The sequence below is a fragment of the Mobula birostris genome, chromosome 3 (assembly GCF_030028105.1).
Source record: "Mobula birostris isolate sMobBir1 chromosome 3, sMobBir1.hap1, whole genome shotgun sequence".
NCBI classification, from domain to species: domain Eukaryota; kingdom Metazoa; phylum Chordata; class Chondrichthyes; order Myliobatiformes; family Myliobatidae; genus Mobula; species Mobula birostris.
Window position 1 is genome coordinate 111245314 of NC_092372.1, and position 17291 is coordinate 111262604.

Genomic DNA, 17291 nt, shown 5'->3' on the forward strand with positions numbered 1-17291 from the left:
AATGAAACTTGCATTTGTCTCAGTTAATGCATCCATAATTGGCAAAGCAGTGAAGGGATTTTGTGCCAAGGTTAGAGATTGTTGAAACAGCAAACGATGTAAACGTAACCACACTCAAATCCAAAATGCAATTTTTCACCTTGATTCACTGTCAGGGACTGGAGAAGAATAGCTGAAACAGAATATGCATTTAAACACATGGAAAGCCAGGCACAGAAAAGCAGCAGAAAATTAATTACTTGAGAAGTCACTTGACCGTGTGATAACCAGAGTGTGAAAAACAGCTGTTACCAGAGATTAGTGTTGATCTTTAATGCTGGTGGCTTTCAAGGTAATTGGCAAAGAGGAAGTTTCAGAAGAACAGCAAAAAATGTTGAAGGGGACAATGGGTGCCTTGGAAAAAAACATGAGTTCAATGGGTGAGAGGGAATCAAAACACTCCCCAGGGTCATATTCATTTAATTAGATTCCAGTCACCAATAATGACTGGAATCTTCCAGGTTCTCCCACCTGGAAGAACTCATCAAATTAAATTGAAATGATTAGATGTCTCTTTGGTGATGTTAATAGTGATATGTAACCTGTTAATTGATTTTCAATTGCCAGGGTGTGAAATGAAGTCTCACATTCCCATAACAATACTGATTAGAAGACTACTTGATTTGCCATCGATGGGCAATCGGTGATGTAAGCAGGTTAACAGGTCTCAAACAACACAGCAGCATAGCTGTTGGCTCAATGTTTTATGTGGTCAGTAATCAGCGATCGGGGTTTAGTTCCCACCGCTGTTTGTAAGGAGTTCTGTCCATGACCACATGGGGTTCCTTCCACATCCCAAAGATATACATGTTCATTTATAAGCAGGCTGTGTTGGCACTGGAAACATGAAACACTTTTGTGCTCCCTCTAGCACATCCTTGGACTGAGCTGCTCATTAACACAAATGACCTACTTCACTGTATTTTTGATGTATATGTGACAAATTTGTAAATTAATCTAATTAAACCTTCTACTTTTTATTAAACTTCTTGTAAAAAAACATACAACAGACAACTGCAATGGGATAACAATAAGATTTAACTTAATGGAGGATGCAGAATCTGGAGCTAAATAATTTTAACTTAAACTGCAAACAAACACATAAATGGGTGAGGATATAGTCCTAGTTTTGGCAAATAAAGGTTGAAATAGACTTGGAGGGCCAAAGCAAACATTACGGTGCGTTATGATCCGATAACCCAGAGTATGTCTTCTTTACAGTTCAGTGAAAAAATATTCGGCTTAAAATCATCAATAATAAATTATTGCATGATACCAAACATTGCCTTTGGTCTGTCATTTTTTTCAGAAAAGCGATTTCCTACTAAGGTCACAAATATATTGAAGTGATAGAAATTACTCTACAAAAGTTCATGCATGCCTCAAGCTTTGAAATCATCCTAAAATGCAATGTAATAATACTGACCACTCAGTTAATTTTATCATTGGGGGTAAAAGTTGAGGGTACTGCCTCACTGCTGTAAGACTAAAAAAAATGGCAGAACATAGAAGCACACATTGCAAAATTATGATAACAAAATATTAAAAGAAAAAATAAACACCAGAAAGCCTGCAGATGCTGGAAATTCAGAGCAACACACACAAAAAGCTGCAAGAACTCAGCAGGTCAGGCAACATCTATGGAAATGAATACGGTCGATGTTTCAAGCTGAGACCCATCTTCAGCCCTGATGAAGGGTCTCAGCCCAAAATATCGAATATCAATTCATCCCATAGATGCTGCCTGACTTGCTGAGAAACTCTAGCATTTTGTGTGTGTTGCTATTAAAAGAAAAAGGATTTTTATTTTTGCCAACAAGGCTTTATTTCATATGGTGAATCAATTCAAAATTACTATTACTAACAGAAAACAGCAAAAGTAATGTATGATTAAGTAACACACATCAAAGTTGCTGGTGAACGCAGCAGGCCAGGCAGCATCTCTAGGAAGAGGTACAGTCGGCGTTTCAGGCCGAGACCCTTCATCAGGACCCTTTGTACCTCTTCCTAGAGATGCTGCCTGGCCTGCTGCGTTCACCAGCAACTTTGATGTGTGTTGCTTGAATTTCCAGCATCTGCAGAATTCCTGTTGTATGATTAAGTAAATGTTTTCAGCATATTTGATGCAAAAAGATAAAGAGGGAATGTTTGTTACAGTGGGTTCATATTTTACCTGCTGTATGTAGAAGAAAGGTTAATTTTTACCTGAGTTTAAGATATGACACCCTAGTAATTTTGCCCAATGCTCACCGCTTTCTGCCAGCAATGTGGAAAACAACAAACACCCTCCAGGTGAACCACGTGATCAAACACGTACATAGAAAAGGTGCAATGTGGCAACAAAACCTTTCCCTTGAAGTTTACTGGAGCAGAACCTGTGTTCTCTGTGTACCATACAGGAAAACGACACACTCAACAAAAATGAGGAAACCACATGGTTTAAGCAGGTTGGGGTTAGAAACTTCCCATTAACATTACTAGAATACAAATGGCAAAGGGAACTGGAAATGAAGGCTTAATCAGCTGTGGATAAGCATTCTAATCTCCTGTCTAGAATTATCCTTAATACATGAAATGGGTAGATCTACATTGTTTGCTGGTGGGTAAGTAATCTGGACAATTTTATCTGTTCAATACTTTGAAAACATTGAATGTTTGGGACAAATGTCCCTTCCCACTCTACCCCAAGTTCAGATCCAGTCCAGATAGAGAGGTTAAAAGTCTTCTCACCCTGCTGGCTGTAAGGTTCCTATGTCTTGCACCATCTTGCTCCAGTAGCTGAAGGATAAGATACAAAGGTGGGAGGCAGCAATGTGAGATTTAAAAGAGATGAATAAATAGAGGAGGGGAACAGTAAATATTCTGTGAAATAAATCTAACCACAGCAACCTTGTCACTTGTACAGACATTGAAAATATTACAGCATTCAATAAAACTAAAACACAGTAAGAGTCATTTAATTGAGGTACCTCATTGGAAATAAATTATTAGATGATTCATATTTTGTACTGAACAAATGCAAAGAACTGTTCTGCTACAGGTTCCTAATGATGGTGGTTTCCTCTATTTACTCAATTATCATCAGCCTGATCCCAAAATTCTTGATAAACAGCTTAAAAAACAACTTCTACAGCAGTGAAACAGACGTCTCATTAAAATTGAGACTGTGTAGCTTCATCTACACAACTGAGTCTCGGGGCCACGACTGCTTAATTTGTGCTCCTCTCCCATCAAGTAGCCACCAGACAATTGCTACTTTATCCGATATACTATCAATCACAGGTGGGATTTGGATATTCTCCTATGTTTAAAACATTAACAAAGAGTCAACATTAATTGCCCGGATTTAGAAGATGGAGTACAGTAAATGTTGATGCACAAAGAAACCAGGGGATGCTGAAGAAGGTATATAGCAATACTTGCATTCATATCAGGGCATAGAATATAAGAGCTGAGATGCTATGTTGCAACTTGGAATACTGCATACAGCTCTTGCCAACACATTATACTGCAAGGATGTGATTGTGCTGGAGAGAGTGCAGAGGAGATTCAGTAACAAGTTGCCTGAATTGGACGACTTTAGTTAGGGAGAAGTAGTGGATAGATTGGGCTTGCTTTCCCTGGAGCAAAGGAAGCTGCAGATTAACCTGATAGAAATGTACAAGTTTATGATAAGCACAGATTGGATAAATAATCAAAACCTATTTCCCATGGTAATAGTATCAAAAGCAGGGGGCATGGGTGTTGAGTTTTAAAAGGGATCTAAACACAAGAACACTAGGAGCAGCAAAAGGTCAAAAATCCTGTCTCACCATTCAATATGACTCCAGCTGATCCATGCTCAACACTTTTTCTGTGCCACTTCCTCATAATTATTGAAACCTCAGTCACTCAATTTCTCAAAGTGTAACAGTTGAAGGAAAATTGAAGTCCCACCCAACCTCAGTGGAAAAAGCCTATTTGCATTAACCTTCTCATTAGTGGAAAGTTAGATGATTGGGAGGCTTGTAAAAACCAATAGAAGACAACTAAAAAATTCATAAAGAGGGAAAAGATGGAATACAATAATAAGCTAGCCAATAATATTAAAGAAGATACTAGAAGTTTCTTCAGATATATAAAGTATAAAAGAGAGGCAAGAGTATATATATTGGACTGCTGGGAAATGAATGCAGAAGGGTATTAATGGGGGCAAAGAAATCACCAGTAGAATGACTAAGTATTCTGCATCAAACGTCACTGTGGAATACACTAGCAGTATGCCAGAAGCTCCAGAGTGTCAGAGGGCAGAAGTGAGTGGAGTTGCCATTAGTAGGGAGAAGGTGCTTGGGAAACTGAAAGGTCTGAAGGTAGATAAATCACCTGGACCAAATGGTCTACATCCCAGTGTTCTCAAAGAGGTGGCTGAAGATATTGTGTAGACATTGGTATGATCTTTCAAGAATCAATAGTTTCTGGCATGGTTCTGGATGACAGAAAAATTGCAAATATTACTTCACTCTTCAAGAAGGTATGTTAGTCTGACCTCAGTGGTTGGACAGATGTTGGAATCAATTGTTAAGGACTTGGTTTCAGAAGTACATGACAAAATAGGCTGAACTCAGCATGGTTTCCTTAAGGGAACATCTTGTCTGACAAAGTTGTTGTAAGTCTTTGAAGAAATAACAGAATAGACAAAGGAAAAAGGATGTTGTGTACTTGGATTTTCAGAAGGCCTTTGACAAGGTGCCACACATGAGGATGCTTAATAAATGAAGAGCGAACAGTATTTCAGGAATGATAGCAGCATGGATAGAGGATTGGCTGAATGACAGGAGGTAAAGAGTGGGAATAAAGGGAGCCTTCTCTGGTTCACTGCTGGTGACTAGTGGTGTTCCACAGGGGTCTGTGTTGGGACCACTTCTGTTTATGTTATATGTTAATGACTGGATGACAGAATTGAAAGATTTGTGGCCAAGTTTGCAGACAATATAAAGATAGGTGGAGAAGAAGTAGCAGATGGAATACAGGGTCAGGAAGTGTATGGTCATGCACTTTGGTAGAAGAAATAAAAGCATATTTTGTAAATGTAGAAAAAAATCAGATTAGGTTAAAATGGAGATTGGGGCTGAGAGGGAAATAGATCAGTCATGATGAAATGGTGCAGCAGACTTGATGGGCCAAATGGCCTCATTCTGCTCCTAAATCTTATTGCCTTATAGCCATCATAATTTTATATACCTCTATTAAATTTCCCCTCATTATCCTACACTCCAGGAAATAAGTCAGCATGGCTTTGTGCATTTTGGATTGTGTCTAACCAATCTTATAGAGTTGTTCGAAGATGTTACCAGGAAAGCTGATGAAGGCAAGGCTGCGGTTGTTGTCCACATGGACTTTAGCAAGGTCCCACATGGGACGTTGACCAAGAAGGATCAATCACTTGGCATTCAAGATGAGGTAGTAAATTGGATTAGACATTGGCTTTGTGGGAGAAGCCAGAGAGTGGTGCAGATGGTTGTCTCTCTTACTGGAGGCCCATGACTAGTGGAGTGCTGCAGGAATCTGTTGCTGTTTGTCATCTATATCAATGATCCGGATGATAATGTGGTTAACTTGATCAGCAAATTTACAGATGACACCAAGATTGGATGTGTAATGGACAGTGAGGAAGACTATCAAAGCTTGCAGCAGGGTCTGGACCAGATGGAAAAATGGCAGATGGAATTTAATACAGATAAGTGTGAGGTGTTGCACTTTGTGAGGACCAACCAGGGTAGGTCTTCCACAGTAAGTGGTAGAACACTGAGGAGTGCCAAAGAACAAAGGGATCTGGGAATATAGGTTCATAATTCATTGAAATTGGCATCACAGATAGGGTTGTAAAGAAAGCTTTCATCATATTGACCTTCATCAACCAAAGTTTTGTGTGCAGGAGTTGGGATGTTATGTTGCAGTTATATAAGATGTTGGTGAGGCCTAATTTGGAGTACTGTGTGCAGTTTTGTTCACCCACCTACAGCAAAGATGTAAATGTGATTGAAATAGTACAGAGAAAATTTACAAGGATGTTGCCTGGACTGGAAGATCTGAGTTATTGGGAAATATTTCGTAGATTAGAACTTCATTCCTTCAAACATACAACATTGAGGGGAGATTTGATTGAAGTATACAAAATTATTAGGGATATATATAGGGTAAATGGAAGCAGGCTTTTTCCACTGAGGTTGGGTGAAACTACAGCTAGAGGTCATGGGTTAAGGGTGAAAGGTGAAATGCTTAAGGGGAACATGAGGGGAAACTTCTTAACTCAGAGTGTGGTGAGAGTGTGGAATAAACTGCCAGCGCAAATGTTGGATGTGATTTCAATCTCAATACTTATGAGAAGTTTAGATAGGTACGTGGCTGGGAGCTGTATGGAAGGCTATGGTCCAGATGCTGGTTGATGAGACTAGGCAGTTTAAATGGTTCGGCATGAACTAGATGAGCCAAAGGACCTGTTTCTGTGCTAGTTTTCTATGACTCTTTAACTCTAATAAACTGTAATCAAATCTGTAACTTAAATTCTTAAGTTTCATGTTTTTTACATGAGTTTATGTGAGTATACTAAACAAGATGGAAGCATGAAAAAAGTGTTTAAATGTGCAAATTAAGGTCAGCAGTACCGACTTCCTGTATGAAAAGTGCATGTCCTAAATTGGGGTTTCACCTGTACACTACCACACTGTGTCTCTCTCTTGTTTATCATCTGAACATCACTCCAATAGGTTGCTTACAATTTACAAAATCTATATTTTTTTAAACTTTGATTTTGAAATATGTGAGATTTAGTACTTGACAGATGAATGTTTTTTTAATAAGCAATGTCACTTTCTCATTTGGAATGTAAAAATGCAAAATTAAAATATACTTAAGATCAATGTATGGATACTTCCATGCTGCATCAGATTTATACTTCAGCTGCCTCCACAAACAGACATACGACTGCACCTTCTTTATGTCTGTCAGATGTGTCTATATATCTCACCCTGAATGTATTGGGCTGGAAGAGAGTGCCACATTGTCCAAGTTCTCTGTTTCCCAATTTAAGCGATGTGCGGAGTCCTTCTCCGGGCCTTTTGCCAGAGCTACCTGTAATTTCAAAGTAACACTTCCTTTTAAAGCCACAGTAGTGAAACTATTGATTTGATCCAATAAATTAACTCAGAACTACTGAACACATTTAAAAATACAGGTCAATTTCACAAGATATTCACATTTAAAATGGATTGATATTTATCATTTTAGGAATATAATAACAATCTTTATCAATAAAAACCTGCATTGTTTGTACTGTATACATGTAAAAATGCATTGTTTTTTCATTATTTTTTAAATTTTGGTAAAAGTTGAAAATATACATAATCTGCAAATTTGCTTTGAACTAAGAAAATCAGCAATGGTGAGCTTTATTTAGTTTAAAATTTGGCTATGGGTAATCCATGCATGAGTGGACATTAAAATGACACGTATTATATAGTCTATACCAGAGAGGCAACGTTGCATACCTGGCTACTTGTGGCTGTGATTAATTCTTCAATCATGGCACTGTCCCTGTAGTGTGGACCATGGCTTGGTGTGTTAGACCTGTCTGAACTGAAGGACCGCAGGCTGATGGATTGGCCAGTTGCCATGGAAGTGCAGCAGCACAGTGATATGGTGGCATGGGTCGGAGAGTGAAGAAAGCATACAATTAACATTATGCAACTTTTAGGGGATTGGTAACTAACAAAAAGGAAAACAAAATAAGCACAGGTGGAGTATTATGTATATTCAATGGTCAAAATATATATTCCACAACACCAGCAGTAGCCAAGCAAAATTACCTAAAAAACCTTTTGATAATGATGGATCACTTCAACGGTGAATCATACACTCCGAGCTTGTAAATATAAAGGGCTATAGAAAAAAATGTTTTAATAGTCAGAAAAACAACAGGAATTCTGCAGATGCTGGAAATTCAAGCAACACACATCAAAGTTGCTGGTGAACGCAGCAGGCCAAGCAGCATCTCTAGGAAGAGGTGCAGTCGACGTTTCAGGCCGAGACCTTTCGTCAGGAATAGTCAGAATCTATTTTAATTTTCTTCCAATTAAGGAAAACACATTCATTTTAATCAGGGGACCAAAGAGCAAAGTAATTCCAAATTTGCTTTATCAGATATAGAAAAGTTGTGCACTAGAAAGAGATTCTCCTCAAGAGAAAAATTCACACTTCATTCAAATTGCTCTAACAGAATCAAAAAGCTTTTATAGGGATGTATTTTCAGAAAGCATCATGCTTATAAAGAATTTAAAAAGCAAGTTGAAACAAACATCCCAGTGCACAGTGAGCAGGCTCTTCTTTGCTTATTTACAAGCTTTACAGCAATCTAAATACAGATCATTCTATGAAAGCCTCTGGAAGCTACACTGAGAAAAGTAGTAGTCAGTCACAAGTACCGTACAGTAACCATGAAATTGTAACGCACTAAAAGTCTGCAGAAGCTATTGATAACTTTGAGCTGAATTCTATAGATGGTGTTATAACCACCTTTAGTCTTGCAAATATATACAGATCTACTTGAATCATGCCAGAAACGTCACTTCAGACATGAAAGCATCATCCAATACCTGCAATTATTTAAGCCAAATGGTTTGCTGTGACAACGAGTACTAAAATCAAGTTTTGCAAGTGAAACTGAGACTTGAAGGGGAGGTTAAATAGAACACACTCATCTAAAGCTCAAAGTTGTATAATCCGGTCCCAATAAAGACTACTGATGGTGTATTCAAGCAATAGTTAGTTACCGTTTTGTGATTATAAAAACTGAGCACCAATTCAAGAAATTTGGTAGCTAGATTGATAAATTATTAAAAATGGACATATATGATGAGCCTAATATTTTCTGAATCTCATAAAGAATGTTGTGCCCCTCTTTCTCCTTAAATATGTGTGCCCCTTTTTTCTAGAATGACTTGGCTCATTATGGTTCTGATATCTTAAGGCAGACACAGTGTAATGCAGAATAGAAACAGGTCCTTCAGTTCATCAAATCCACACTGACCTATTACATTGTATGAATCCTAAAAAATCCCTGTTTTATTTTCCTTCCATTCCATGACTTACAACGGACTGAAAAGCTTGAGCATGTAGATATTGAGAAAGAGGACGTGCTGGAGCTTTTGCAAAGCATCAAGTTGGATAAGTCTCTGGGACTAGGCTACTGTGGGAAGTGAGGGTTGAGATTGCTGAACCTCTGGCAATGATCTTTGCATCATCAATGGGGACGGGAGAAGTTCCGGAGGATTGGAGGGTTGCGGATGTTGTTCCCTTATTCAAGAAAGGGAGTAGAGATAGCCCAGGAAATTATAGACCAGCAAGTCTTACTTCAGTGGTTGGTAAGTTACATAGAAACATAGAAAACCTACAGCACAATACAGGCCCTTCGGCCCCAAAAGTTGTGCCAAACATGTCCCTACCTTAGAAATTACCAGGCTTACCTATAGCCCTCTATTTTACTAAGCTCCATGAGACATCTAAATGTCTCTTAAAAGACCCTATCCTATCCACCTCCACCACCATTGCCAGCAGCCCATTCCACGCACTCACCACACTCTGAGCAAAGAACTTACCCCGACATCTCCTCTGTACCTAGTCCCCAGCACCTTAAACCTGTGTCCTCATGTGGCAACCATTTCATCTCGTCTGGTCCCAGCGACTTATCCAACTTGATGCTTTCCAAAAGCTCCAGCACATCCTCATTCTTAATATCTACATGTTCAAGCTTTTCAGTCTGCTGCAAGTCATCACTACAATCACTAAGATTGTTTTCCATAGTGAATACTGAAATAATGTGTTCATTAAGTACCTCTGCTATTTCCTCCGGTTCCATACATACTTTCCCACTGTCACACTTGATAGGTCCTATTCTCTCACATCTTATCCTCTTGCTCTTCACATACTTGTGGAATGCCTTGGGGTTTTCCTTAATCCTGCCCACCAAAGCCTTCTCATGGCCCCTTCTGGCTCTCCTAATTCTCTTCTTAAGCTCCTTCCTATTAGCTTTATAATCTGACATTACCTAGCTCTCTGAACCTTTTGTAAGCTTTTCTTTTCTTCTTGACTAGATTTATTACAGCCTTTGTACACCACGGTTCCTGTACCCTACCAAAACTTCCCTGTCCCATTTGGAATGTACCTATACAGAACTCCACACAAATATCCCCTGAATAGTTGCCACATTTCTTCCGTACTTTTCCGAGAACATCTGTTTCCAATTTAAGCCTCCAATTTCCTGCATGATAGCCTCATAATTCCCCTTACTCCAATTAAATGCTTTTCTAACTTGTCTGTTCCTATCTCTCTCCAATGCTACTGTAAAGGAGACAGAATTATGATCACTATCTCCAAAATGCTCTCCCACTGAGAGATCTGACTCTTGGCCAGGTTAATCTCTCAATACCAAATGAAATTGTGGGCTGAAGGGCCTGTACTGTGCTGTACTATTCTATGAAATACAGCCTTCATTTGTCGGCTTATCTACATATTGTGTCAAGAAACCTTCCTGAACACACCTAACAAACTCCACCCCATCTAAACCCTTCGCTCTAAGGAGATGCCAATCGATATTTGGAAAATTAAAATTTCCCATCACAACAACTCTGTTATTATTACACCTTTCCAGGATCTGTTTCCCTATCTGCTCCTTGATATCCCTGTTACTACTGGGCGGCCTATAAAAAATACCCAGTAAAGTTATTGACTCCTTCCTGTTCCTAAACTCCACCCACAGAGACTCAGAATTGATGGAGAAGATCCTGAGAGACAGGATTTATGAACATTTGGAGAAGTATAATATAATTAGGAATAGTCAGCATGGCTTTGTGAAAGGCAGGTCACACCTTATGAGCCTGATTGAATTTTTTGAGGATGGAACTAAACACATTGAGTAGATGTAGAGCAGTAGATGTAGTGCATATGGATTTCAGGAAGGCCTTTGATAAGGTACCCCATGCAAGGCTTATTGAGAAAGGAAGGAGGCATGGGATCCAAGGCGACATTGCTTTGTGGATCCAGAACTGGCTTGCCCACAGAAGGCAAAGAGTGGTTGTAGACGGGTCATATTCTGCATGGAGGTTGGTCACCAGTGGTGTGCCTCAGTGATCTGTTCTGGGACTCCTACTCTTCGTGATTTTTATAAATGACCTGGATGAAGAAGTGGAGGGACGGGTTAGTAAATTTGCTGATGACACAAAGGTTGGGGTGTTGTGGATAGTGTGGAGGGCTGTCAGAGGTTACAGCGGGACATTGATAGGATGCAAAACTGGGCTAAGAAGCGGCAGATGGATTTCAACCCAGATAATTGTGAGGTAGGTGAAATATGATGGCAGAATATAGTATTAATGGTAAGACTCTTGACAGTGTGGAGGATCATAGGGGATCTTGGGGTCCGAGTCCACAGGATACTCAAAGCTGCTGCGCAGGTTGACTCTGTGGTTAAGAAGGCATACGGTGCATTGGCCTTCATCAATCGTGGAATTGAATTTAGGAACCGAAAGGTAATGTTACAGCTATATAGGACACTGGTTAGATCCCACTTGGAGTACTGTTTAGTTCTGGTCGCCTCACTATAGGAAGGATGTAGAAACCATAGAAAGAGTGCAGAGGAGATTTACAAGGATGTTGCCTGGATTGGGGAGCATGCCTTATGAGAATAGGTTGAGTGAACTCGGCCTTTTTTCCTTGGAGCGATGGAGGATGAGAGGTGACCTGATAGAGGTGTACAAGATAATGAGAGGCATTGATCGTGTGGATAGTCAGAGGCTTTTTCCTAGGGCTAGCACGAGAGGGCACAGTTTTAAGGTGCTTGGAAGTAGATACAGAGGAGATGTCAGGGGTAAGGTTTTTACACAGAAAGTGGTGAGTGTGTGGAATCGACTGCTGGCAACGGTCGTGGAGGCGGGTGGATACCATAGGGTCTTTTAAGAGACTCCTGGACAGGCACATGGAGCTCAGAAAAATAGAGGGCTATGGGTAACCCTAGGTAATTTCTAAAGTAAGGACATGTTCAGCACAGCTTTGTGGGCCGAGGGGCCTGTATTGTGCTGAAGGTTTTCTATGTTTCTGTAATTTTCCCCTGGAATGTACCTCTTATCAACACAATAGGGGCAATTAACAATGGCACTTACTAACACACACAATTTTGCCACATGGAGTAAAATTGGAGCATCTGAAAAAACAGTCAGAAGGAGAACATGCAAACTGTACCCTAGTAGCATCAGAGATCAGGATCACTTGTCATCCTAGAGTCACTGAAGCTGGGAGGTAGAGCTCTATCAGCTGTTCCCTGGTTCCACCTCTGCTTTATTACCTATCTTAAATTCCCCTAAAGGTATATATTGTATCATTGGCTTAATCCCTGTGCTTTTTTGAGCCATTATTTTCCATTCAGCTTTATTTTAGTACCTACATTTAGCCCCCTTGGTATTTAAATTTGCTACATAAACAAACAATTGTGTTTATGACAAACAAGAGAAAACCTGCAGATGCTGGAAATCTGAGCAACACCCATAAAATACTGGAGGAACTCAGCAGGCCAGGCAGCATCTAGGAAAAGAGTACAATCGACATTTTGGACCGAAACCCTTCGACAGAACTGGAGAAAAAGAAGCTGAGGAGTAGATTTGAACGGTGGGAATGGGGAGAGAGAAACACCAGGCAATAGTTGAAACTTGGAGGGGGAAGGATGAAGCAAAGAGCTGGGAAGTTGATTTGGTGAAAGAGACAGAAGGCATTTCTGGAAGTTTGAGAAATCGATGTTCATGCCATCAGGTTGGAGGCCATGGGTAGACATTTCAGAATGGGAATGGGAAGTGGAATTAAGATGGGTGGCCACTGGGAGATCCTGCTTGCTCGGCAAATTGGTCTCCCAATCTAGGTCAGGTCTCACCAGTATACAGGAGGCCACATCTCAAACTTCAAGTAATGCCTCCACCCCCACTTCCCCTCAACATTTCCCATCCCCTTTCCCCCTTTCATATTATCACCTTGTCTGCCCATTGCCTCCCTCTGTGCTCCTCCACCCCCTCCTTTTTCTTTCTTTCATGGCCTTCTGTCTGTTTCACCAATAAACTTGCTAGCTCTTTGTTTCACCCCTTGCCCTCCAAGTTTCAACTATTGCCTGGTGTTTCTCTCTCCCCTTCCCCCACCTTTCAAACCTACTCCTCAGCTTTTTTTACTCCAGTCCTGCCAAAGGGTTTCAGCCCAAAACATTGATGGTGCCTTTTTCCATAGATCCTGACTGGCCTGCTGAGTTCCACTTGTATTTACGAAATATCTTTCATATAGTAGAGTGTTCCATAGGACCCTCTGGGAGATTGTAGGTTTAGCGTAATTTTAATTCTGTCAATTTGATAATGAGACTTATAAATTTCTCCAAACAAGAAGCTCTTCTTTCATGAAACAGCCAATCAAACCCTTTATCAAAGTAAATTTTACTCCACTGTTTTTGCTCAAGTGATATCATGCTGGCGTATTATCTTTAAAGAAAATTGATGAAAGAAACATCATTGCAATTCCATTAGAGCTACCAATCTCTTCCTTGAAAAAGTCAAGCATTTTCTTGTTCCTGCTTTCTCAGAAGGAATTCTTCTAAAGAATAATATTTAATTTCTAAACAGGCATGATGTTTTAACATAGAAACATAGAAAACCTACAGCACAATACAGGCCCTGTCCTTACCTTAGAAATTAACTAGGGTTACCCATAGCCCTCCATTTCTCAAAGCTCCATGTACCGATCCAGGAGTCTCTTAAAAGACCCTATCATATCCGCCTCCACCACTGTCACTGGCAGCCCATTCCATGCACTCACCACTGTCCGCGTAAAAAACTTACCCCTGACATCTCCTCTGTCCCTACTTCCAAGCACCTTAAAACTGTGCCCTCTCATGCTAGCCATTACAGCCCTAGGAAAAAGCCTCTGACTATCTACAGGATAAATGCCTCTCATCATCTTATACACCTCTGTCAGGTCACTTCTCATCCTCTTCGCTCCAAGGAGAAAAAGGACGAGTTCACTCAACCTGTTCTCATAAGGCATGCTCCCCAATCCAGGCAACATCCTTGTAAATCTCCTCTGCACCGTTTCTATGGTTTCTACATCCTTCCTGTAGTGAGGCGACTAGAATTGAGCACAGTACTCCAAGTGGGGTCTGAACAGGGTCCGATATAGCTGCAACATTACCTCTCGGCTCCTAAACTCGATTCCACAGTTGATAAAGGCCAATGTACCACAGAGTCAACCTGCGCAGCAGCCTTGAGTGTCCTATGGACTCAGACCCCAAGATCCCTCTGATCCTCCACACTGCCAAGAGTCTTACCACTACTTTTTTAACACTACTCTTTCAGAATCCTGTTGTATTACTCTGTTAGATTTAACGCCATGTGGGACTTCCATCCACACCATGACAATGATAATAATGTCATCCTTTAGTCGAGCTTACATTGACCTTAGTTACTTTTCTGGTAGATTTTGAATCTAGTATACTAGATATCAGCTTGGATAATTTTCGTAAATCAAAATTATACATAATTAAAAGCATTCAATAATTTGGTAGGCATCAAGTGAATCATAGATGCATTGCTTGTTGCTTGAACATTTGGACTGAGTTTTTCTGATACATTTCTGTCATTTTTATTTTGAGTAATGTTTTCTGAAAGGGTTAAGAGAATGTTTTGCTCATTCAAGGCGAAAGATAGCAAGGTCAGTGATGAAGATGCAAAGGAGAACTGAAGCTGAACCCCCAGCATTCGGTGTTACCTTCATATAGCAGCTAAATAAGTCAGTGTTAAAGAAACTACGTGGAAGGTTTCAGTACGTAGTCCATGTGACATGACTAAAGGTTATTCATAAACTGAAAAATCATGTAATCATTTTCATAGGATACTATTAAAACCTTCATTAAAAACAACCCAACATTTCTAAAATGATAGTCATAATTTCTAATAGTCACTACATTTGTTTTATATAATCCTGAACAGGAAAACATGACATGTCAGAAACAGCAATAATAATATTCAGCATTAACAATAAAATAGGTGATCACAGTGAACAGTAAATATATGTGACTGCCAGCAAAATCAAAAGATGCATTTAAATATTTCTTTACAACAAATACCTGGAGGAAAACAAATTGAGTCCCTGCAGCAAGAATGTATTCCTAAAAATATACACCCAGCAACCCACTGCTGTGAAAAAAATAAAATAATAATCAAGCTTCAACTCCACTCCCCACTCCCACCCATATCAAGTCAATCATTGGTAGGCTCCTGCTGAATAATCTAAGCTGCTGAATCTCAGACCGTCAGTTACAAAGAAAGGAAGGCAGTAATGGCAGCTACTTCAGCATTATTCCAGACAGATAAACCCAGCGTGATGTGAGCAGATTAGCAGCAAATGTTCAAAAATCAAGAGTCTATTGCAGCCATGGAAATAGCTCTAGTGCACAAACTGAAAGTCTCTACCCATGACCCCAAGCAGCATTGTCATGTTAGGAAAAAGTGAATTGCAGACACGGCCACAGCACTCTGAATCTGTGTCAAGACCACCTACCTGTTTACAGCACTGAATGGAAGCATATGAAAAGGAAGGAAAACAGCACTGATGAGGGGTGGATGGCGGAACAATGATTACAGAAGATTTTCGTTCACACAGTTACACAGTCACATTCATACAGATGCATACAAAACACCTCTGTTAACAAATGGACAAAAATGTCCTATACAGGTCATGCACAGAGTTTCCACGTTCAACAATGAGAAAGAATGAACTGACGATTTTTATGGTAAATTCACGATATCAAACCAAACAAACACATTTCGCTGACACTGAGATACAGAAATACTTTAGAAAAAGAATAAACAATTCTGAACAGAAAATGAACTAAAAACCATGGTTAATATATGCCATGGTCTCACAATCCTATATGTAGCTTGATAATTTGTCAAATTTTCAGCGGTACATTCCTAGCATCCAACTAGGAATTACATTCACTTGTGTGAAATAACCTTGACATTGTGATGTCTGACTGTGCAATTGGAAAGCAGGATGCTTGCTTCCTTGCTCTTTAACAGCTCCAATGCTTAGACAATTAAGCCCATCTATCTGCATGGTGAGAACTGCCACAACAGGCAGGATTGTGTTTCTTACAGAATTCTTGAAATTATGCAGGGTTTCTGTGTGAATCCCTGCTAAAGAGCAGGAAAATATGCCATATGTATTAATCCTGGATGATGTCAAGACAGGCATTTTGCATGAAACAATTCCTAGACTGATATCTGCAATACATGCTGAAGACATACGAGCACTGCTCTGTGAACCATTTCCTATGTGAGCACTGCTCTCTGAACCATTTCCAATATCAACACTGCTCTGTGAACAATCTCCAAAGTGAGCACTGCTCTCTGAACCATCCTCAAAGTGAGCACTGCGCTGTGAACCATCTCCAAAGTGAGCACTGCTCTGTGAACCATCTCCAATATCAGCACTGCTCTGTGAACCATCTCCAATATCAACACTGCTCTGTGAAACATCTTCAATATCAACACTGCTCTGTGAACCATCTCCAAAGTGAGCACTACACTGTGAGCCATCTCCAACATCAACACTGCTCTGTGAACCATCTCCAATATCAACAGAGCTCTGTGAATCTTCTCCAACATCAGCACTGTATTGTGAACCATCTCCAATATCAACACTGCTCTGTGAACCATCACCAGTATCAATACAGCTCTGTGGATCATCTCCAATATCAGCCTCGTATTGTGAACTATCTCCAATATCAGCACTGTAATGTGAACCTTATCCAATATCAACACTGCTCCGTGAACCATCGCTTATATCAGCACTGCCCTGTGAACCATTTCCAATGTGAGCACTGCTCTGTGAACCATCTCCAATATCAGCAGTACTCTGTGAAACATCTCCAATATCAACACTGCTTTGTGAACCATCTCCAATATCAAATCTGTACCGTGAACCATCTCCAATCTCAACACTGTATTTCGAACCACCTCCAATGTGAGCACTGCTCTCTGAACCATCTCCAGTGTGACCACTACTCTGTGAACGATATCCAATATCAGCACTGCTCTCTGAAACATCTCCAATATCAACACTGCTCTGTCAACCATCTCCAATATCAACACTGTATTATGAACCACCTCCAATATCAGCACTGCTCTGTGAACCAT

At 40.0% G+C, this 17291-nt stretch overlaps 1 protein-coding gene across 4 annotated transcripts in view; it reads right to left on the reverse strand.

Moving 5' to 3' along the window:
* The window catches only part of ank2b (ankyrin 2b, neuronal), an 859694-nt gene that overhangs the window by 189711 nt on the left and 652692 nt on the right, over nucleotides 1-17291 (reverse strand). For 3 of the 4 annotated variants that reach the window (XM_072253201.1, XM_072253199.1, XM_072253198.1), the window contains 4 exons: nucleotides 7566-7668; nucleotides 7046-7149; nucleotides 2770-2817; nucleotides 140-172 (listed from right to left, as the gene is read on the reverse strand). In XM_072253201.1, the coding sequence (XP_072109302.1) occupies nucleotides 140-172; nucleotides 2770-2817; nucleotides 7046-7149; nucleotides 7566-7668 (288 nt within the window). The remainder of the gene's footprint in view (nucleotides 1-139; nucleotides 173-2769; nucleotides 2818-7045; nucleotides 7150-7565; nucleotides 7669-17291) is intronic. The other variant, XM_072253200.1, reaches the window with a different exon arrangement.